The 23,889-nt window shown below is 41.7% G+C and overlaps 1 protein-coding gene across 1 annotated transcript in view; it reads left to right on the forward strand.

Annotated features, from left to right (window-relative positions):
- The window catches only part of LOC131674389 (uncharacterized), a 47,170-nt gene extending 38,328 nt beyond the window's left edge, over positions 1-8,842 (forward strand). Inside the window, exon 2 of the mRNA XM_058953033.1 lies at positions 8,263-8,842. Coding sequence (XP_058809016.1) covers positions 8,297-8,734 — 438 coding nt within the window. The 5' untranslated portion in view covers positions 8,263-8,296 and the 3' untranslated portion in view covers positions 8,735-8,842. The remainder of the gene's footprint in view (positions 1-8,262) is intronic.
- Positions 8,843-23,889: the final 15,047 nt, after the last annotated feature.

Raw genomic sequence — 23,889 nt, forward strand, 5'->3', positions numbered from 1 at the left:
CGTTCGCGTGGGCCGATGGCTCAGTCGCAACCGCTGGCGCGTTTAGCGTTTCGCGGTCGCCGAGCGGCTTGGCCTGAGGCGGCATTGAAGCCTGCTGTTCGGCCTGAGCCGCTGTACTGTGCATCGCCTCTCTTTCAACTCTAAATACTGTATTCGCACCGTCTGTAACACCTTGCCGCACTTCTCGTTTATATATCCAACGCGGTACTGCTGTGAGGGCTCCCCAAATCTGGCTTATCACGCTAGTGCTACGCTCGCCTTGGTTTTGCGCGACTTGTTCGCGAGCGCGTTCGATCCTGTTGTCCGACGGCGAGCGAGCCGCCATCGGTAACATGTCGTTATCACCGAGCGCGACTGCATTTTCGCCCGGCGGTCGAACTTGTTCGCAAGGAGCGGCAACACTTGCTCTTGCCTGTGTCGCCTGCTCTTGCTCACATGATAATTCGGCCGCAAAAAGTGCTGCAGCTACCGCGAACTCATCGTCCAGGTTCGCGTTCCGCGCACTGCTTACCGTCGTTTCTTGCTGTTCGTTTTACAGCTTTTCCGGGAATCGGCCTGACGCAAAATCGCTCGAGCGCAACGGTGGCTGCAAATCTGGCCGCTCTCTTAACAGTATATATCGAAAATACCGGGTTTGTAACTCTTCAAGGTCGCCGTGTAAGCTATGTTCGCGATAGCGCATTAATTCCAACAAAACAGCCGGTTCTGTGGAATCAATTTTGCGTTTTAATTTTTTCGCATGCGCATCGCGTAATATTCTGCGCAAGACTATTTTATCTCTACACGCTAGCGACATTGTTATTTCTAAAAGTGAAAATCCGTAACTTGACTACGACGCGAGCTTATGGGGCTAAGCAAGTCTCGACCGGTCCGTGTAACCTGATACCTACTAACTAATTTCTTTCCAAGCTATAAGCCGGCAAGAAATCGCCTTGCTTACGCCTATGGAAAGAAATTATAATTTATCAAAATTTACTTACCGTAATTTTTGAATAGGCAGTTTAGTAAAATTCTTAAAATAAAGAAAAACTGAAGCGAGGAAAGAACGCAGTCGTCTAGCGTCAAAGCGACTCAATGACGCACCGTTGTCATCCGACACCGCTACTAAGAAAGGTCACTTGCAAGCACTAACAAGGAATTCAAAATACCGAAAACTCGAAATTCTTTTACGCGCACTCTTTTGCCCTTAGTTCACAAAGAAAATCAGTTAACCGTTATTTCCAAATTTCATCATCAAACCATTTCTCTCATTTATTTCTCAATTGCCAAACTCATAAGGGATGCCATGTAACAAAACTCATTCCTTTGTTACCAATTCTTTGCGGGGTAAGTGAGGCACTTTCGCTCAAGGCAATTGAGGGAGTAAATGAGGAGAGGCTGATAAATGAAATATAGAAAGACAGAAATCAAATCTCACTTACAACCTATTATTATTAATCATTATTCACACTAAACATACTCACGCATAACATAATCTAAATTACCGACCAACAAACTACAAATAGAACAATAAACTACTTAAGACAATCACAAATGAACATTTCGCATTTCATCTTAATACCTAACCGCGTACTTAGCCTACTACAAACTTACTTAAAAACTACGCGAACTAATACCGGGTAAATTGCCCGGCACGTGGGCGCCTGGACAATTCACCGGTCGCAACTTACATCACTATAAATTAAACTTAGCGCGAACCTTCAGATAGCCGGCACGTGAGTGCCAGGCTATCTCTTTCACCGCGCACCGGCCGTCGCATCACCAGAGAGAGAGAGTGTAGAGAGAAAGAAGAAAAGAAGGCTTGACCTTTGTTCACCGCTCCTAGCAACGTCGTGGATCCCGGGCGATGTGCTGCCGCAGGAAGCAGCGATCGTCGTCGCTGGTCAGATCGTTGCTAGCTGCTGGCTGCTATCGCCGACCAGGTATCCGCAGGCGACGTTGACTCTCCTTACAAGGGTGGCTGGCTGCGGTCGCAGACAAAGCCGTTGCCGGTAGGGTTGACCTTCCTTCCGGCTATCCCAAACTGCACTCTCTAGCGGGACTACTGCACTCTAGCAGGACTGGGCTTTGACTATCTCACGCACTAATTCTTGCGCTCGTCTTGCAGCCGCTCAGCGGCGCTCGCTCCTCTCCCTACCTTGACCTATTAGTTAGGCGGCACGCGACGCGCCGCTTATCGGTCACGCGTTGCGCGCCTGCCAATCCCTGCATAGGCCTAATACTCGCTCTCTCTCTCTCTCTCTCTCTCTCTTTCTCACTCTCTCTCCGCGCTCTTCAACTTTTTCTTGCGCTCAACTGCGCTGGCTCGTCCTTGGCGCTGAAACAAAAGGCCAAGTGTTAGACGCATACTTTAATGCGCCTAACGTTGGCCAACACGCCTTGCCGAGTGGGGGAGGGAGAACGCAGACGAGAGACCGGCACACGGCCTGCTCTCGTCACAATTTTTTTATAGTATTTAATCAGTTTGTTTATTTTTCTCGCTGTTGAAAGTGTCGAAAAAGTATTGAGAGAGTAGTAATGAGAGACTAGATATTAATCGGCTCATAGGAGTATTTCTACTTCTACAAGAGAAGCTGACTATGAAACTGCTAAATAAATTAGGAGAATAAATTTCTACTACATTTGAATCTGGAGTTATATAACCCAGTTTATCCCAAGCCACTATTTTATAGTCGATTTATTTTGTTCAACGGAGGAAAACATTCAAATAACCGTAAATGTATACTCATAATCACTTTTCTATTGTAAAATTTTCCATTCTTTATCAACCTACTGTCAGAATTGAGATATTTTCCATGGAAAATTACTAAATAGCGTCTTTAATGTTGATAAAATTTTAATATTGCATTAGAATTTTTCCCTCAGAAACTTGTTGTCTAAATTTATAGAACCAAGATGAAAATCTCAATTTATATTGAAAATATTATTTCTTTGATAAACCTAATCAGAATCTGAAAAAATTTTCTAAGATGGTAGCCGTGAAAATATTGACAAGTTGGAAAATTTTAAATTTTCAAAATAATAGTCTAATCAGTAACTGTATACTCACTATTTTTATTTTCGACGTCCTTCAGTATCAAGGTAGTGTCCATTTTCAATTTTACAAAATGAAAATTCCAATATAGCATCGGTAATACCAAAATCGTGATCGCCAGTGATTAAGTACTCAATTTTAGAGAGAGAAAGGGAGAGAGATATTTAATGTTGAAGAAAGCCGCATTTGAAATGTGTAACCGATAACGCGTGGAAAAGCATCATTAGGTGGGAAAGTCAAGTGCAAGGTCATGCACTGCGTGATCGATGAATTGTGCTGAGTCCATCTCAACACACGCAAGTTTAGTTGGAATCAGCCCAGTGCTATTAGTAGCTCAAGAATAATCGCTAATCAACAGCATAGCACAGGAGCCGAGGACAAGACAACAGCCTTTAGTATTTATTATAATATGACGGTGAAATCGCTTTATTCGTAGCTATTTCCCTGTCGTCCGTGGCCTTTTGCTATCTGCGCGCGCTATCGTTAAGCCGGGCATCGATGTAAAAATTGCGGTAGCGCATTACTAATCCTTGTTTATATCATTTGTGGTGGCGGACTAGCGGCTTAGGGAGGATTAACTGCACAGCTTCCGGCAGGCTGTGGAGGCGAAGAGGCCCGCGGGAGGGGAGGAGAGAGGATATATAACAAAGCGAAGGATGTGGTAATGATTGTATGTAAAGATTCAGCTCGGTGTGTCTCCGTTGGCAGCAGAACAGAGGACTTTGGTGTGGAGGAGGGAGTGTGTCGTGGATCATTGCAGGATTCTTCGTGTTTGTTTTTTTTTGACTGGTGATTTAATGAGCTGAATCGTCTCTGGCCACTGCAGCACTACCACCGACATTTGCTTCAGCGCCACCAACGCCCGAGCCCATTAGAAGGAACGGTGAGGCAGCTGAGGCACCCGAGACCTCTTCTCTTTCTTTCCACTCCTCAAGAATCAGCTATAATGCGCGCATGATGGCTATGATGTCTTGGATTCCTAACAATCGAGTGCTCCGCAGTAAGCAGGATTGTAACCGCTGAGCGACGTTGGTTTATCCGAGTCTATCGAAGAGCCTCGCTGTTGCCTGCCGCTTTATAACGGTTGAACACCTTTCCGGGAATACCACTTTGCTCCGAAGACTTATTTGTACGGAAATCTGTACTGCGATTCTTTATTTTTACTTATTTATTTGAAATTTCTTTTTTTCTGTGTATATATATATATATATATAAGAGAGAGCGGATAAGGGTTGAGGGAGAATATTAGAGGAGAAATGAGAGAGGCAAAAAGATGCAAAAGTGGAAGTGAGGGGAGAGAGAGAAGAAAGAAGGAGAGAGACTAAAAAAGAAAGGGAAAAAGCAGAACTTAGAGAAAAGAAACTGCAGGAAAAATGGTAAGAGAGGATGAACCAGTTGGAATAAGAGTGCGTAAAACTAAAAGAAAGTATAGAAGGAGGAAACGAGAAGCAAAGATGAACAGAAGTAGGCAATAAGGAAGAAATAGAATATATGAGAAAAAAATGGATAGAGAAAGTAGGATAAACAATATAACAGTGACAGATTTAGAGGGTGGGTTAAGATGGGAAAAAAGGGAGAGGCAGAGGACTGGTTAAGGGAGGAACTAGAAATGAAAGGGGAGATAGTGAATCTGAGAAGAATAGGAGGGACAGCGTGGAGGGATGATCGAAGAGAAAGAGGAAAACAGATGTGGCTAATTATATGCCCCTCATGTGAACAAAAGGAAGGAATTATGAAGAGGAAAAAGAAGCTGGGACAGAAAAAGATCTACATAGCTCAGGACTGGACGTGGAAGCAGAAGAAGTAACAAGGAAAGCGGGAGAAATAAAAAGTAAAGGTAAAGAGGTAAAGATGTAGCATATCGGGTTAAAGTCAGAGGAAGAAGAATGGTGGTGGAGCGAGAAAGAGGGAAAAATGATAGGAAAAAGGGCGGAAGGGTTTCGAAAACAATAGGGAAAAAAGAGAGAGGTAGAGGAGGGAAGGGAGGGAGTAAAGATACTATTCTGGAACGTAGCGGGGATTAGGAGCATGGAGGAAGATAACTGACAATTGTAGCAGGGAATTTCGGGGGTTTTAACTGCGCTCCGAGTTTCTTCCGCCACAAGGCCTGTTTGGCTCTACCCCCGATTATTTAGGGCGCCAGACCGTCGGCTAATTACGGCGATCGTCGGGGTTAAGGCCAGTAGGGTTATCGCGTATCCCGGTCTGCTTAACGGCGACTGCGCAGGGTGGGCAGACGGGGGATACGCGTGGTATCCTCACTTCAGGCCTTGGTGTCCAACTCTCCTTCTCTATTTTTCCTCCTTAATTATAGTATGCCGGCAGCTCAGGTGATGGCTCCTTAATTCAGGTCGTGAGGACGTTAGAATTCGCGCGTATGTTACCTATCTAGTGACCCGAAAATACAGCGAATTAGTTGTACCCGTATGTAATCGCTCGCGGCATCAATGTAATCAAATCGCTAGCATGCAGTAGAGGTAGGATATCAAAGTAAATTTTACATATAAAGATAATTAATCACTTTATTGATGTATTAATAATTCTCACATAAGAGATCGGAGTAAATATGGTCGGTAAGATTCTGAATACTCATAAATCCGTAAGGATACAAATTAATCGGAATGTTAATAATTTTTCCGGTCGGTCTTCGATTAACAAAGAGGGAGGGTCAGCGCAAATAACTCAATCGCGAATTTCCTTTGTCTGATCTTACCGCTCACGCTCGGTTCATGAAATGGCGGAAAGGTCAGCACGGTAATCCTATTTGGCTAATCCTACTCTCATGATAACTTGTCAGCGAAAGGTCAGCGAGAATAACTCAACCACTGCTTCTAATTCGTATAAACTTAACACGTACGTTAGATTTATGAAATGGCGAAAAAGTCAGCACGATTAAATAGGCAGGGTGAGTTTATTTGACTAATTCTACGTTCGCGGCAATTTGTCAGCGAAAGGTCAGTGCGAATATCCTAAATCACAATTTTCATTGGTTAATCCTAACGCTCACGTCCTGTTTGCTAAATGGCGGGAAGATCAACACAACTAAATAATCAAGACAATTTGATTCGGTTAAACCTACGTTCGTAATAAGATAGTTAACGACAGGTCAGTGCGAATCCTAAATCGCAATTTTCATTCGTAACATCTAACACTCACTTTAAAATATACGGAATGGCGGTCAGGTCAGCGCGATTCGATAGGCACCGGCGTCGACGGATCCACGCGTCGCGACGACCTACAGCACTGAGAGATTTATCCCCGCACTCCGCGATTAAAGTGAATAGCACTTTGCCTACTTACAATTTTTCCTTGCGGTATTGGCAAACAAAATTGTCAAAAAGAATATGGAAGGCGTCTAGCGCTAATAATTCTGCAGTGAGATTAGCTGATAGAGGCTCCTTCTATCTAGATATTCAGTGGCAAAATGGACGAGAATCGGCTTCTCGCGGTCAAAGATCGCTTTTCTTCTCCTCTTTCCGAGAAGAAATGTTATTATTGGTTGGTATGCTAATTCGGATATCGGTAGCGCCCTCCGAATATTTTATTATTGGTCCGTATGTAAATTAGAAGGATACAGCGCGCTCCTTAGCTCTCCTACTTTCGTCGTTATTTACCCTCTCTCACCCCCCACTAAGGTAGCTATCGTTAGTTGTTGGAAAAGATCTAGCCCTACTCTTATCTATTTGTCTATCCGGATGGAAATCAAATTTTATTCTAATTTGCTCATTAGTCGTGACGTCACTAGCGAATTTTGTCAAAGGTTCGAATTCGGTCAGTTAAATTATTATTCAAACCTAAAGGGGGTAGTTGTCGCTCGCTATCATAATAGGGGTGTCGGTCGCGTGCGAATTTTACAATTCGGTATTTATTCCACGCTCATTATTTTCCAATCATAATTTTAATTTTATTGTGTCATAGATACGTATATAATATACGCCGTTTCATTTGTAGCGCCCTCATCTTCGCATTTGCATATTATTCTATCTATCATTTTGTATCGTCTGTCTCGCTCGCTCTTGTTTAGTCTATTTCGCTCGCTCTGTCTCGCTCGCTCTGTCTCAGTCTGTCTCGCTCGCTCTTGCTTAGTCTACTTCGCTCGCTCTGTCTCGCTCGCTCGCTCTCAGTCTGTCTCGTTCGCTCTCGCTCTCAGTCTGTCTCGGCGCTTCAAGATGGCAGCTCCGTTTCTAGCGCGTACGTCTCGTGTCCTTGTGTCGGTTGTTGGAGCTCCTCCTGGGGCGCTCCCGTGTTGGTTTAGTGATGTTCTCCCAGGTGTTTGTGTGTGCGGTTGCTGTATTTCTTGTGTGTGGCGCTCAGAATGTCGCCGATGGTGTTCGGCAGCCCGACACAGCTGATTACCGGCTGCCACTTCATCGGCGATTTTCTGCTCGCCCCTGGAGTGTCAGTGCCTCGTGAGTGTTAGTGTTGGTGTCTGGGAGTGTAACGGATCTGCATGTGTCATCAACATGCATTTCCGTTGCATTTCCCAGTCAAGTTTTGCATTTTTCTTTCGCCGGTCGGGAACACGTGGTCGGGAGTGTATGTGAGTGAGTGTGGGCGTGCGCTCTCTTTTTCCGTGGTGCGCTCCTTTTTTTCTGTCTGCTCTTTGAGCGTCCGTCGGATCGCGTTTGACGAGTTTTGTTTTGCCCATCTCTCCGGCGTGGTTGTTCGGACATAAAAAGGGGTAATTGTTTTATATAGGGTTCGTTTATCTTTAATTTTTTTAACCGGTTACGGGGCGGCAAGGGACGGGGATGGCCTTTCCGAGGTGTTGCAAATAATGCAGCACCCAGGGAAGGCCTTGTAATGTACCGCATTACAATACCTAGTTGAAAAATGATTAAAAGACCTCGTAACTAAGTTATTATGAAGTGGTTAGAATTTGATATTTTGCATAATAGCAGGAGAGATAAAACTGAACTTTAAAAAAATGGTAATATTTTAGTATGAATAATTCTATGTAGATTTAAGAATAAATAAATAAAAAAATGATTGATTCAGAAACATAATTGAAGTATTTATTTCTTTAATAATATATATACACAGTAATAAATTCGATATAGTTTCATCATTTATAATTTATAAATAATTTAACTTTATTTGCATTTTGGGCATAATTATCCAATAATTTTCGCCTTCTTATACACATACATAGATCATTACATAATATTTTTAATTCTTGGAGTTTAATTTAAAGTATATGAAAACTCATGTGTTGGTTTTTGTTACAGCAAGGAAGATCGTATTCGTGAATTGGAATTTGCAATGGAACAACTTCATACTAATGTAGCAGAAGTAAAATTAGATTTAGAAATGCAACGTTACAGAGAAGTACAAGCACTAGAATTTGTTCAAAAACTTACAGATAAAAATGTTCAACTTTTCAACGACTATCAAAAATTACAAAACAAATATGCCGCAATAGAATACAATCAAATTCCTCTGACGGAAAACTTCGAACAAATGAACCTCAAAATTGAAAACCTGACATCTGAGAAATTGAAACATTTAGAAGATAACAATAAATTATCAAAATTTCTAGCAGAACAAATGTTTATAAATGATAAATTATCAAATCAAATAGAAGAATTAAAAGGACAAATAATTATACTTTCAAAAAAATATAATTTTATTATGAAAGAAGTGTTTCGGAAGATCCATTTAAATCATTCTAATGCTCATGGTATTTGTTCTTTGAAATGAATTTAAATGTTAAATAATTAATTTTTTAATAACGTGCCTTCATAGAAAATATGCTACATCAGTCCTTACTACAGTTGTCCATTGTTTTTGTATAAAAAAATGCCAATAAAATCGTTAATATTAAACTGTAAAAGAGCAATACTATGTAAATAAACGTCAATTTACAAATCATATTTACACTGCCGTTGAATGATTTTTACTCACCCTAGATCAAAATTAGCAAAATTTCAAAGTTTTATATCTCGGCTTTAAAACATGCTACTACAACTGACGGGATATGGTTTTAAAGGTCTTTTGTAAAGCTTTCGAATCATAAATTTAAAAAAATGTAAAGACTGTTTCTATTGCGAATTTTTCTATATTGACAAATTAATATAGCTATTGTGTGTTATTTTCATTTTTAATAATCAGAATTTTCTTTTTTATGTATATTTATGCATTAAATACATTTTTATGTCTAAAAAAGTTATTAAAAAATAAAAAAAAATAATCGTTTTTTATTTTTCAAGTAAATCAGCAGTTAGTCCTTGAAAAAAAATATTTTTTTCTACTAAATTTTTTTTTATAATCACAACTTTCAGAGGTACAACGAATTTTATGAAAAGGTTAGTTTTTTGTAAAAGGATTTGTAGCTCGTAAAAATCAAGTTAAAAAAATTTTCCCATACATGGATTTTGTAGCTTTTAAAACAAGCTGTTGAATAATATATCTAGTTTTCTTGTCCGATAAAGTCTCGAAAAGTACATCGCTTTAAAGTTCGAGAGAAAAAACGGAAAAATTAATTTTATTTATGATACACAACTCATAAAAAAAGGAAAATCATATATGTATTTTATTTTGTTGAAAAGCTCTACAAAAGACCTTTAAAATTATATCCCGTCGGTTGCTATAGCATGTTTTGGAGCCAAGATATAAAACTTTGAAGTTTTGCTAATTTTGGTTAGGGTGGCCAAAAGTCGTCCGACGGCAGTGTATTTAATAGAGTAATTATTTGAAATCTTTAATTTAATGTTATAATTATCGATATCAACGAACACGAGTCGAGATACGAGTATATGTATGCATGATAGAATTATTTTTGCTTATGTGTGTCCTCTCACAAAAATGAATGATATCTTTGATTGTATAAACACACACACACAAACACATGCGCGCGCGCGCACATACACACACGGACGCACGCACGCATATACGTAAAAATTTAAATCTATAATTTTTTCCCGTATACTCTGATACTCTAGATTTTTTTAACGCTGACTTAAAATTTGCGGATCATTACCCTATCGGCTATCATAGTAAACAGTGCATGAAGCCTAAAGAACGTGGTCAATTTGAGTTAGCAAAAAGTATAATTTCCTTGCATCCCTCTCTTACAGAATGAAAATTGGTATAATTTTCAGTTTTCGTCCCCTACGTTCGATATTGGAAGTAATTTTATTATATGAAAGAGTCCTATCTTACATATTAATGGAAATTTTCATTTCCGTCCGCATTGAAAATTAGACAAGAGTAGGGCTAGATCTCTCTCATCCATTAATGCTGACCGACTTACAAGGGAACATGCCCAACCGTCCACCTTCAATTTTGTTGCAATTGAGATATGTTATACTTTATAAAAAAATAAGAGACACGGAAAAAGCTGTCTAGGGGATGAAAACCACCCTCAAAAGTCACCCCTAAAGCAGTAACTTTGGTTGTAATGAATCTTTTTTTATGAAACAAAATGGAAACAATTTTTTATTTAAAAAATAACAAAATCGCATAGTTTTGGATTTGGCGGGTTGCAATCCCTACGATGTACAGGGGAAAAACTTTTTTTGAATAGATTTTTCGTTTACAGAGTCGCAAAACTATCATAAAAAAATTGAAAAATAATTTTTTTTGTAGGAAATAGTAAAATCAAAATTGACATGTTTCAGCGTTTTTTCAATTTTATGTATTTCAAGCATGAAATACCCCTAAACGCTATTAATACTATATGACTAGTTCCCGATGACCAGTTTTGCTGATTTTCCATATGCTATGATGCTTAAAAGTGGGCTAGACAATGACAATGTTAGTCTGTAGGAAAATAAATGTAAGAGCTGAAAAATCACTCACAAAAATAACCCCTAAAATACTATTACAGCAATATCTTCGGTTTATATCAATATTTTTTGACAACTGCAACGGTAATCGATTCGATTAATCGATCCGTTCGCGATTCGTACAATTGCGATGTTAGTTCGAACGACTAGCGCAAACGCTACTAGGCGGATCTAGAGCTGCGCAAGGCTGGAAGTGTCATCCAGCAGGCGGCTAGGCTTGGGAAATGGTTGCTGGGGGAGTACACCGTCACAGATTTTGAGAAGACCACGCGCAGTAAAGAGGTGGCAGGGCGCAGGAGGCGCACCCGACAAGCATGGCTCGATACAATCTGTGACGAGTTGGAAAACCTTAGCGCAGAGGAAAACTGCGACCATCACCTGGTGACCATCACCTGAACGGCTGGTGATGAAGGGACGGTGCGTGCGAAGAAGGAGGGAGATCCGTAGCGCGGACAGAGCGTGGAGAACCCTGCCGGGAAGCCTACCGAGCAAGCAACGGTATCAGCTACACAAACCTCTACTTCAGATAAGAAGATGGAGGAGCGTCTGAAGGGCATTGAGAGAATCCTGCGCAAATTGGCCAAAGAAAGGCAGGACAGCCCTCCAGAACTGCGTAAAAGATGATAGCGTGGGGGAATGAAGAATTCTCCTTCTCCCAGGTCTCCTGGCGAGCGGCGAGAAGGACAGAGGCGGAAAATCGACTTCAAGAAGCCTCTCCAGTTATCCGCTTGTGGCAAACTAGGTTTCAGCCGTAAATTCTGCCCAGATTGCAACAAGAGAAACGGTAAGGAGAGCGAAGAAAAAAGGTCATCTTCGCGCCTCCAGTAGATTCGACCTCTCGCTGCGGATCGTCGACGGGAAAGAGCAAGTTTTCGGCGACCAAGGGATCCAAACAGGTCCCGGTAGGGCACCAAGAGAGCCCGGGACCTAGCGGTACCTCAAAGGAGAAGGCGATTGAGTCCGATACCAGCCCTCGGCAGGGTAGGAGGGTGGTCATCCTGGAAGGACCAGGTGGCCATATACAAGTTGTGGAGAAGGGGGAAGACTCGATTGATGTAAGGATCGAGCAACCCGAAGACCTGAAAGGTTCGGGCCCCTCTACACAAAAAACTCCCCTGCCGAAGGAATCCACGAGTACGAGCAAGCCCATCGTCGTAGCATCAGCGGAAGGGAAGAAGCCGCTGAAAAGCGCGACGAATGAAGGGATGGATGCGACTCGTAGATACGGCCCCGAGGATGAGACCAGAAGGTGGTTGCGGGTAGACATAGGTGACTTTAAGATTAGAGCACTTTATGATACCGGCACCTCATCTACGGTCATGGGTCAGCTATGGCTAACATTAGCATCGGAGATGGGACTCGGGCTTAATGTGACCAGGACGGGCGGCCATGTGGCTCGCCGACGGGCGCCTATGCCCCATTATTGGTTACGTGATGTTCCCCTATAAGGTAGGGGGAATGACAAGAAAAATTAGAGTCACCATTACGCCACTGCTCACAGATGACTGCTACGTAGGCGCGAACTTTATAAGGGAGTTCCGCGCAGTTTTGGATCCCGATGAGAATGAGTAATGGTTGAAGGACGCCCAAGTAAAAGTACCTATGGAAGTGGCTGGAATTGATGGTACGACATTTCTGGCATCGGTAGGACTGTGGGAGGCCACGAAAACACAGCTTGAGGAAATCGAAGACTTCGTCAGGAGGTTGATTCCTGACGGAGGACAGGCTTTAGGCTGTACTGTGGGGGTTGAGCACGATATAGATGTTGGAGGTGCTCGACCCATCAAACAGAAGTACTACCCAGTTTCTGATAGGGTACGAGAGGAAATACATGCGCTGGTCAAGGATATGCTGGAAAAAGATGTAATCGAACCAGCGACCAGCGGATGGTCAAGTCCAGTGGCAATGGGAAACAAGGCTGATGGAAAGTATAGGTTTTGTGTGAATTACCAAAAGGTAAACGCAATCACTAAACCGGATGCCTATCCTTTACCATATATAAACGACAACCTGAGATGGATAAGGGATGCAAAGTTCATATCTACGCCGGATTTGAGTAGTGCGTACCATCAAATCCCCTTAAAGGAAGAGTCGCGTCCAATATCGGCGATTATAGTACCTGGATTAGGGCACTTTCAATTCAAGAGAATGCTCTTCGGACAGGCATACGTAGGAGCGACCATCCAGAGGTTGATGGATAAAGTGATAGGCCCGGATATGGATCCACTCGCTTTTGGTTACCTCGTCGACTTAATAGTGGTTTCGTCGTCATTGGAGGAGCGTAAGCGGCATCTAGAAATGGTATTAAAGAGAATTCTAGGTGCAGGCCTAACCATCAACAAAGCCAAAAGTCACTTCTGTAAGACGGAAGTCAGGTACTTAGAAGTTCTTGTGAACTAGGACGGAGTAAGACCAGATCCCGAGAAGATAAGACCGATACTGGAGTATCAAATAGGTTGAGCGATTCATGGGAATGACGTCATGGTATAGACGTTTTATGCCTGACTTTGCCATGATCGCTAAACCTATAAACCGCCTGACAAAGAAGAATGTACGTTTCTCTTGGGAGGAAGAGCAAGGGCGAGATTTCACGAAGTTGCATGAGGCGATGACTTCCACCCCAATATTGGAACCACCCGATCCTAGGGGTCAGTTTGTACTACAAACTGACCCCGTGACAGTGGGATCGGGGCAGTGCTCACGCAGGATGTCAATGGAGAGGAACGTGTGATAGAATACGCCAGCCGATCACTCAACAGCGCTGAAAGGAATTATACAGTCTCCGAGATAGAGTGCTTGGCAGTGGTATGGGCTATTGGAAAGTTCCGGCCGTACATTGAAGGTCATCACTTGAAGGTTATCACTGATCATAGTTGCTTGAAATGGCTCCACAGTATGAGAAATCCCACGGGAAGACTAACAAGGTGATCGCTAGTATTGCAAGGCAATGTCTTCGATATTGAATATTGAAGTGAGTGCCATAAATAGTCGGCCGGAGACCAGTGACGCCTGGTATTTGCAACAATACCAGGAAGCATGCCAAGACCCATACTCACACCTTACATGGAAGGTTGTGGGGAGGGGGAGATTGTATCACTATCAGCCTGATAAGGACGGTGAAGGTCCATCGACAACGATGAAGCGCGGAAGCTTGCGGTACCTAGAGAGAAAAGGTACCAGGTGCTCCACGAGGTCTATGATGCTCCTACGGCAGGGCATCGAGGACGAGAGTATACGTTCTCCAGGGCTAGGCACTTGTACTACTGGCTTAAGATGTATGATCAGGTAAGGGAGTACGTAAAGATTTGCCGGGTATGTCAGCAGACACGACCCTAGCAGATGGTGGCCGGTGATATCACTGGCCCATTCCCCAAAAGCTCTCGAGGTTTTGAGTACGTCCTAGTCTTTGTAGACCTATTTACTCGCTGACTAGAGTACGTTGCGATACGTAAAGCCAACGGGAAGACGGTCGCAAAGGAATTACACGAGTGGCTTGTCACACACTAGGTTTGGCACTCCAGAGGTATTCTTATCGGATAACGGAACCGAATTCAAGAATAATCAAGTCGATTCATATCTCCAGATGAACGGCATCCAGAGCGTCTTGATTCCCGTGTATTAACCCTAAGCGAATCCCACAGAGCGAGTAAATAGGACGCTCAAAACCATGATCACGTCGTATGTGAGCCGTGATCACAAGAGCTGGGACGATCACCTGTCAGAGCTCAACTTCGCGTTGAACTCGGCAACTCATAGCGCCACTAGGTATACTCGTAGTCCTGCGTTGCTCATCTTTGGGCGTCAGCCGGTACCTCCTTTGACGTTTTGACCTCCTTTGACTCCTTTGACAGAAGATCCCAGGATCAGCAGGCCTTTGAGTGTTCGGAGGGTCAAGCTGTGGTAGATTGGAATGAACTTATGGTGAAGCTCCCTAATTTATGGGAGCGGGCCAACTCCAAGTCAGAGGAGGAAGCTGCGCGTCAGGCGGCTTATTATGACCGGAGGAGACGGCAATCGGAGTTTAAGCTCGGAGATTGGGTATGGAAGAGCAACAGGATTCTCTCCTCGGCTGCCCAAGGCATTTCAGCAAAATTGGCGCTAAAATACGCCGGTCTGTATGTGATTAAAAAGATTTGCGGTTCCAACAAGTACATATTCTGGCCAATCAGCTGAAGATCCTGCGCGAATTCTTCCAAGCCAAAGATCTTTGCTGAATATGAGGTGGATCGTTAAAATAATAATAGTGTTGAGGTTCCCCTCATTACAACAATAATAATGACATGATTATTTATTGTTAAAAGTCAAAGATTGAGTTGATACATATAGATTACATACATGTATCCAAGCCATGTCGAGATGCGCTCTCTTATCTCTTTCATAGCCGACTGACTGTCATATACTCTATACATGTGCGCACGCACTCACACATCCTCACATACATACTAATAGCGGCGCGCGCATCATCACTCATGGATATATCTATATTACATTTGTATGTGTGTACAGTATAGTTATTACGTAAAATTCAACAATCTTAAACCGTATTACGTTCCAGAGGAGGAAGAGGAAAGCGAGGAAGTCATCGATCCTCGCAAACCGCAAAAAGAACGGCCATTGGATGCGACCGAATCCGCGAAAACGTGTGAAGATCCGGAGGGGGGGGGGAGGATTTTGAACGAGCGGGTCGAGGTAACAGCCCCACGGCCGTAGGTAATGATCCGATGGAGACGTCGGATTTGTCGGTATCTGCCCCAACCAAGAGAGATCGAGGGCGATCTCGAAAGGTCACAGAGACGGTCACCGGTCAGGCAAGAGACAATAACTCCTCCCTTAAAGGAATCTAGAGGGAGAGCTAGGCCTCGAAAGACTGTTCCCGTCGTGTAAAGGACGGTTGGGCCGATAAACCCAAATGGTAACCGACGAGGGCCAGGACATTCCCAGAAGGAATCGCGAGGGAACGCATAACTCGGTGAGGTGCGGCGTTTAATAGGGTTTTTCTTCGCGCAGGGAGTTGCATCGAGATTTTGTTTTGTTTTGGATGTTACAGATGGAACGGAGAATCATCGTGGAGAAAGAGACCTTCGAGGTGGTCACGCAGATGTTGTTAAATTTGCAGCTGGGCCCTGATGCGATGCAGTTTATAGAAGATCTGCGTAGCTTCGCCAGGGTCCACTTGGAGGGGGCCACCGGATGGGAGTGCCACAGTGCCAGCCAGTGCCCAGGACCCAAGGAAACCTGTGGGACATCGCACTGGGTCTGCAACCATCCTCGTGTCCCGGAGCAGCCATCTCTCCTCCTTGACTTCAGACACGTGCGTCTAGGGATCAATGAGGTGGAGAGTGCCTGGCGCTTCGCAGCGGATCTCCAGTCTTAGGTGCAGGAGCACCTGAGAGGCTTCATGAACCGCTGAAGAACTGCTGCAAGTGGAACAAGGACGGGAATCCTCCCAGCGTTCCCGGTGACGGCTTAAGAGAAGAGAGCCCCGAGAGCTATTGGTGCTGGGCCAATGCTTACGGTCCACCTGGACGGGCAAGTAGCTCCCGAAACCACAATCGTGATAAGGTCGAAGGATCGCCGTGCGACGGCCACGGTGGGAGGCGTTCCGATAACTGCCTCCCAGGGAATCAGCGTCTAGCAGTCTTCTCGGTCTGCTGAGCAGACCCAAAACGATCAGAAAGCTCAATCCCGATCGCAGCTGAGGGGCTGCTACATCTGCGGGGAGCCTGGGGAGACCAACTCCCAGCGGTCTCCGAAGAAGGCTACACACTAGCGCTACCCGAAACATCGAGCGCCAGGTGTAGCCAAAAAGTGGTGTAGGCCCTAGAGGGCTAATAATAAAGTAGCCCTAAATAAAGAAGGGAAGTTTTTAATTCATTTGGTTCCTTTCCTTCTTTTGTTTCCAGATTCCTGATGGCGGCGGATCGCGGGTATTTGTCCTGCCTAGATAGTCAGGACTTGGAGGGAGCTCAACGGTAGTCGATTCGATTAATCGATCAGTTTGCGATTCATACACTCGCGATGTTAGTTCGAACGCCTAAGAGAGAGAGGGGGCGCGCGAGGGTTTAAATATTCAGTTAAGCCTCAGCTGCTTTTGCGATAGTACCGCCAATTATTTTGCACAGTGTTTCGCTGTTTTTTATAAAGTTTTCCTGGACTGTTTGATACGTGCGAGTGTAGCGAGCAAGCATCACATCAGCAGTATTTACAGCAGCAGCAACAAAAGCAGCAGTAAATTTGTGAGCGAGGCAGCGCAGCTGATCTATTTGGGGAGTACCGTTGATTTTCTTCAACAGTTACGACTGATCACCGTAATTGCACCGCACGGTAGGTGCACTCCCTTATATTACGCGACAAAATACGAACGAGAGTATTTTGTCTATCGCGAGCGTTATTTTTTATATTCGCACCGAGCGTTAGTTTTCGCGGCAAAGTTCGAATTTCCTCTCTCTCTCTCTCTCTCTCTCTCTCTCTCATCGAATTATTATCAATAATTGTACATCCTATTCGCGTGCGTTAGCGTTTCGGCCCGTAAAAAAATGTAGCTTTTTATGAGTTAAACATTATTAATTTTATTCGCCGTTTACGTCATTTCGTTTTCTAATAGCTTAACAGACCTCTAAAGGATTAAGTTTTAATCCGATTTCGTCTAGGGGATTATTCGGATTAAGCATTAGGTCACTCACACCTAAAATAGATCGAGTGCCACAAGCCAAGTGACTTAAGGTGAGTTCAACTCGGTTGGAAAGAAGACACTGAAACGAGAGTATCAAACGTAAAGGTGAACACACGTATAACTATACGTGTTTAATGGAACAGCGATTAGCTCTGCATCGGAGCAGTTTATACGCTAATAAATTTCCTATTGTACTAGCTATTCACCCCGTTACACAACAAAAAATTTAAAAAATTCGTTACAAAAAAGTGAATATAACTATATAGGTTTTGTCTCTGAGGATTGCAACTCCTACGATGTAAAGTGAAAAAACAACCTATTTGATTTGATTTTTCGCGAAAAAAATCACGAAATTACCAAAAAAAATTGAAAAATAAATTTTTATCTAGGAAATGATGAAATAATATTAACGAGCTTCGAAATTTTTTCGTTATTTAATATTTTGAGGGTGAACCACCCCTAAACCCTACTATTGCTATATGAATAATTGTCAATCACCAATTTCGCTGATTATTCATCTACTATGATGCTTAAAAATTGATGAGAAAATTATACTGTTGTTGGGCAAGAAAAGGAATTTGGACTCTGGAAAACACCCTCAAAAGCCACTTCCAAAACCCTGTAACAACAATATCTATGATATGTAACAGGCTGCCGTTTAGTCTATAATCTCTTGAAAGTACCTTTATAATGACTAGACGACGCCTCGTTATCTATGTGCTCAAAGCACATCAACCTACCTTATCTCGGAGTGCGCCTGCGCAGAGTCTCTTCACTATTCCGAGTTGGGTTCCCCCAACTCACCGCTTGGCGGCGCTGTCGCCCTCGCTTAGTAGCGCTCGTGCGGCCGCCGCTGGAACCTAAGTTGACGATTCCCGTCTACCGATATCCGCGTGATCCGTGCTACGCTACCGGCGAATTCGAATCAAAACAAACAAATATAGACGCGACCTCCGGACAAAGGAAAGACAAAATAACGACTACTTGATTTAACAATGACGATTGACCGTTTTATTCAATAAGATCAAATACACGGGGGATCTGCCGAGAGTCTTGCGCACGCTTGCGCGAGTGACAATGCACACCGTATGAGAGAGAGAGAGAAAACCGCGATTACCGCGAACTAACCGCTCGCACGCAACAACTAATTTCCTCGCGCACGCTGCGCGGGATCGCACGCTATTCACAATAATAAAAGGGGAAGGTGCACCTACCGCGAGAACGATGAGAATACGGTGGCCAACCGTATCCGAACAACAAATTGCTGGAACGCCGCTTCGCCGCTCGCTACACCGCCGCGATTACTGTTGTTGCTGTTGTTGTTGCTGCTGTCGCTGCTACTGCTGTTGCTGCTTTTGCTGCTGCTGCTATTATTGCTGCTACTATTGCTGCTGCTGCTGCACCCAGCACACCTCACCAACGTTCGCACCTCTAAGTTCGCACCACCACACGAAAACTTAAACGGCTCGGGAAACAAAGGTTAGCTGCACGATACAGGCGGACTGAGTGACACAGTCATACTCCCTGCTGAACGCTCCCCTCCCGGTCATTGCCCCTACGCGCCCTCTCTCTCTCGCGAACCGATCGCGGCTTTTCTCGATCAGCCGCTAATTAACCTCGCGCGAGTCGAACGATTTTCGGTAATCGTTGCAGATATTTATGACTATTTTTGGTCAAAAAAAATTTGAAAAATCTATATAAAAGAAAAACGTAACCATACAGATTTTGTCACTGGGGGTTCCCAGCCCTACGTTGTATAGGGATGAAACTGTATTTAAAGTATATATTCTTACCATTCGAATTCAAAAACGGATCATAAAAAAATTAAAAAAAAGATCTATCTTGTAAGAAATAGTACGAATAAACCTAAAGCGTTCCGGTATATCTCCTAAACATCCAGTGATTAACTTCATACGCATACCCCCTAATCAACTATCTGATTAACCCTCTTATTAACCTCACTCGCATAATCGTTGATTAACCCTGATCAAGCCCACTCGCATGCCCCCTGATGAACCTCACCCCCTTATCAACCCGACTCGCATACCCCCTGAATCACTCCACTCGTCAAGTTAAACCTCATAAACGTAAGCCCCCAGTTCATCCCCAAGACAGTTTCACCTCCAGAAGGCTCAACCCAATAAATGATTATCGGACGGGTTTACCTCCTGGTCGGTTAACCGCTTGACAAATATTTCCTTACACAAAGTAACCCGCAGAAAAATTCACCCCTGTACAAGTTGATTCAGAACAAGTGATGTATGTTTATTTATTTTATTAATACAATATTAAGACGTTTGATAGTATCATCATATTCTTCTTGACATTCAATCAAATTTTTAAAGTTAATGATTGTATTGTATACGAGGTTTGATCAAAAAGTAAGGTGAATTTTTATTTTTCTCAAAAAATATTTATTTATTCATCAATTTTTATTTTATCTCCTTCAAAGTAATCCCCTTCGGATATAATGCACTTGTGCCAACGCTTTTTCCAATCCTCAAAGCATTTCAAAAAATCATTTTTTGTGATCTTGTTTAGTTCATCCTTCGATGCCGTCTTTATCTCCTCAATCGTGGCAAAACGCCGTCCTTTCATGGGCCTCTTCAGTTTTGGGAACAAGAAGAAGTCACAGGGGGCCAGATCTGGGGAATACGGTGCCTGTGGCATCGTTACTGTGTTGGTTTTAGCCAAAAATTCGCGCACAAGCAACGATGTGTGAGCAGGAGCGTTATCATGGTGCAAAAGCCAATTTTTATTGTTCCACAAATTCGGACGTTTCTGGCGGATTGCTTCGCGCAAATTGCGCATAACTTGCAGGTAATATTCGTTATTTACTGTTCTACCCTGTGGTAAGAACTCATGATGCACCACGCCCCTGCAGTCAAAGAAAACTGTAAGCAAAACCTTTACATTTGATCGAACTTGGCGTGCTTTTTTTGGTCTTGGTGATCCAGAATGCCTCCACTGGGACGAATGAGTCTTAGTCTCGACGTCATAGCCGTATACCCATGTTTCGTCACCTGTTATAACCCTGTTGAGTAAATCTGGATCATCGTTGATGTCATTCAGTAGCTCTTGGGCGATGCTCATGCGACGTTTCTTTTGGTCGAAATTGAGCAATTTCGGAACAAACTTCGCTGACACACGTCTCATGTCTAAAATACTCGTCAAAATTGATTGGCATGAACCAAATGAGATGCCAATATCATCAGCAATTTCTCTAATGGTAATTCGACAATTTCCCAACACTATTTTCTTCACTTCTTCAACATTCTCATCAGTTGTTGATGTGCTGGGGCGTCCAGAACGAGGTTCGTCGTCGGTGTCTTCTCGGCCTTCTTGGAAGAGTTTATACCACTTGTAAACATTTTTTTGACTTAAAGTAGACTCACCGTATGCCACTTTCAGCATTTCAAGTGTTTTGGAACATTTGATTCCATTTTTCACACAAAATTTAATGCAAACTCTTTGATCCATGTTTTTAGACAGCAGCAAATCGTGGAGCACGTAAAACACTTCTAACCTTGATGCCTCTCACAAACAAACCAAACATACTACAAAGTTGAAATTTGGAACGTATGTTCTAGACGAGTGTACCGACATAACCAAATAAAAAAGTCGAAGATCGAACGGACGTAGCCCGCTAAATTTCAAAATTCACTTTACTTTTTGATCACACCTCGTATAAGATCCGTCTTCTTGTCACTGTTGATATATTGTGAGCAATAATCATACTCTATAAACAAATACCGCAGGCATAGTAGTGTCTTGGACCATGCAAATTTTATAATTGCTATATTTTCACAAATGTTGCAGATAGGATCTTCTTCAATTGCAAAGCAATATTCTACAAGATTTTCGAATTTAAGAGGTTTTTCATACAAATGTCCGCCACTCTTTTACCAAGCATATTTGAATACGTTTTGGAATGTAGGTGAAGATAATTGATGATGTGTAATAGATTGTAATTTTATAATATTATTTATTTCATGGGAATTTATGTCCGATCCGAATAAAATGACAGCATCAGATAGTTGCCGCACAAAGTTTTTCCAAATTCTAAAACCAAATACATCCAATGGTTGAATTTTGCCTGTGGTACCTTAAGGATTATCGTCAATCGAAAATTTTTATCTTGAGGTATAACTTCTATAGTGCGCTCACATTGCCCACTACATGAGTGTAGTAAAAAAAACGGCAGTTTTTCCACAATTAGGAAAAAAGACATCTCCTAACCACGGTTGAAGTAATTCGCTCGGCAGTTTTTCTGATACACTTGCTTGCAAATATATAATAGGTGCTTGGAATAATTTTTTTTACAACAGTAGGCCCGAATTCGTACTTTGATTCTTTGAAAACCATAAAAAGAGGCGAGAGCAACATACCTTCTGCAGATATTGTCGGTTGTATCGTATAACTATGTGTAGTAGATGATATTGATTGTACAACCGTTTCAACTATCTTTATCCTTTTCTAATTTAAAGTCCTGCCACTATGCATTTCTAAATTAAACCCACTTTGATAAGAATTATATACATTACTTGCTCTTTTTTTAGATAGTTCAGATTTCACTTCATTAACAAACCTTTGACAGTTCAGCTGTAGATTAGGCTCATTATCAATAGATACCTTTGTTACCTGATTCGTTATTTTATGTGATACAATTTTAAGGTTTCTTTTCAATCCATTTTGGTGATACTTTAAACCAAAGCACCTTTAATTCATGATTCTTTTCTAAAGCCCATTTCTTAAGATCTAAATATGGTTTAAAGCATCTGTAATTTTTTGTAGAGTATACTCTGAAATTTTAAACAAATTATCTTTTCTACTTCCGCCTCCGGAAATTTGCTGTTTCCATGTTCTCAACTGACGTTCTGACGTGACTAATTTATACTTACTTTGAACGGAACTTAAAGACAACTTGTTTTTTTTTCCACTTTCCTAGTATTCAACAGCTTTTCTTTTGTATCCATCATCGACTGTTTTATTAGTTATAATACAATTAGACACCTCACTTTTTTTCAATACATCTTCGATATAATCATGTAGCTGTTTCCCTGCGTCGTTCAATTTTGGTATATTTTCCACTATTTCAGTTACATGACATTATTAATTTCGATGCCATTATTACACAATATTAATATTTAAAAAAATTATACGATATTAACAAAATTGTATTACTATTCGACTGAAATATATTGATATAATACGATATATATGGGACGATCCATGTCAACCGGATCACTGCTGTGTCCAAAATTTGATGTGACCAAAAAAATCGTGCAACGACTCATTTCAAAGCTTAGAATATCTACTTTCTGATGCTGTGTGCACCTTTGCAAAATCCAACATGGCCGCTCCAATATGGCGGCTACAAGAGACAAACTCGTAAACAAAAAATTTTATTTTTTAAATTTTTAGTAATAAATGTTAAAAAAATTAATATTTCATATTTTTTTATGAAAATCTGGCTCATTTCCTACAAAAAAGTAACAGAGACCATTTTCGTTAAAATGAAAAATAAAAAAGTTATAATTTTTTGAAAATTTTCAAAAATAAAAAACTGCGATTTTTTTACTCAGAAGGAAATAACTTTGGAAAAAAAATTTAAGGAACAAAATTGCTTGAAATTCATCAAAATACAAGTGTGAATTTTTTCGAATTCCTTTGAGCGATTTTTTTGAATTTTTGTAAAAGATCTTGGGAAGTTTTTTAATTTTTCAAACAATCCGATAAATCCAAAAAGCAAAAAATCGCTCAAAGGAATTCGAAAAAATTCACACTTGTGTTTTGATGAATTTCAAGCAATTTTGTTCCTTAAATTTTTTTTTTTTTTTTTCCAAAATTATTTCCTTCTGAGTAAAAAAATCACAGTTTTTTATTTTTGAAAATTTTCAAAAAATTATAACTTTTTTATTTTTCATTTTAGCGAAAATGGTCTCTGTTACTTTTTTGTAGGAAATGAGCCAGATTTTCATAAAAAAATATGAAATATTAATTTTTTTAACATTTATTACTAAAAATTTGAAAAATAAAATTTTTTGTTTACGAGTTTGTCTCTTGTAGCCGCCATATTGGAGCGGCCATGTTGGATTTTGCAAAGGCGCACACAGCATCAGAAAGTAGATATCCTAAGCTTTAAAATGAGTCGTTGCACGATTTTTTTGGTCACATCAAATTTTGGACACAGCAGTGATCCGGTTGACATGGATCGTCCCATATATGTTTTGAGTTAACAGAACATGTTTTGAAGTTTGGACCACATAGAAAGCAATTGATTAATCTTGAGTTGCCGTATATATATATATATATATATATATATATATATATATATATGTACGTGCCGCATATTATTGCAGTTAACATGGTGAACCAAGATTGAAATTTTATCA

This window comes from Phymastichus coffea, unplaced genomic scaffold (genome assembly GCF_024137745.1).
Source record: "Phymastichus coffea isolate CEN01 unplaced genomic scaffold, Cenicafe_Pcof_1.1 PCOF00238, whole genome shotgun sequence".
Classification (NCBI taxonomy): domain Eukaryota; kingdom Metazoa; phylum Arthropoda; class Insecta; order Hymenoptera; family Eulophidae; genus Phymastichus; species Phymastichus coffea.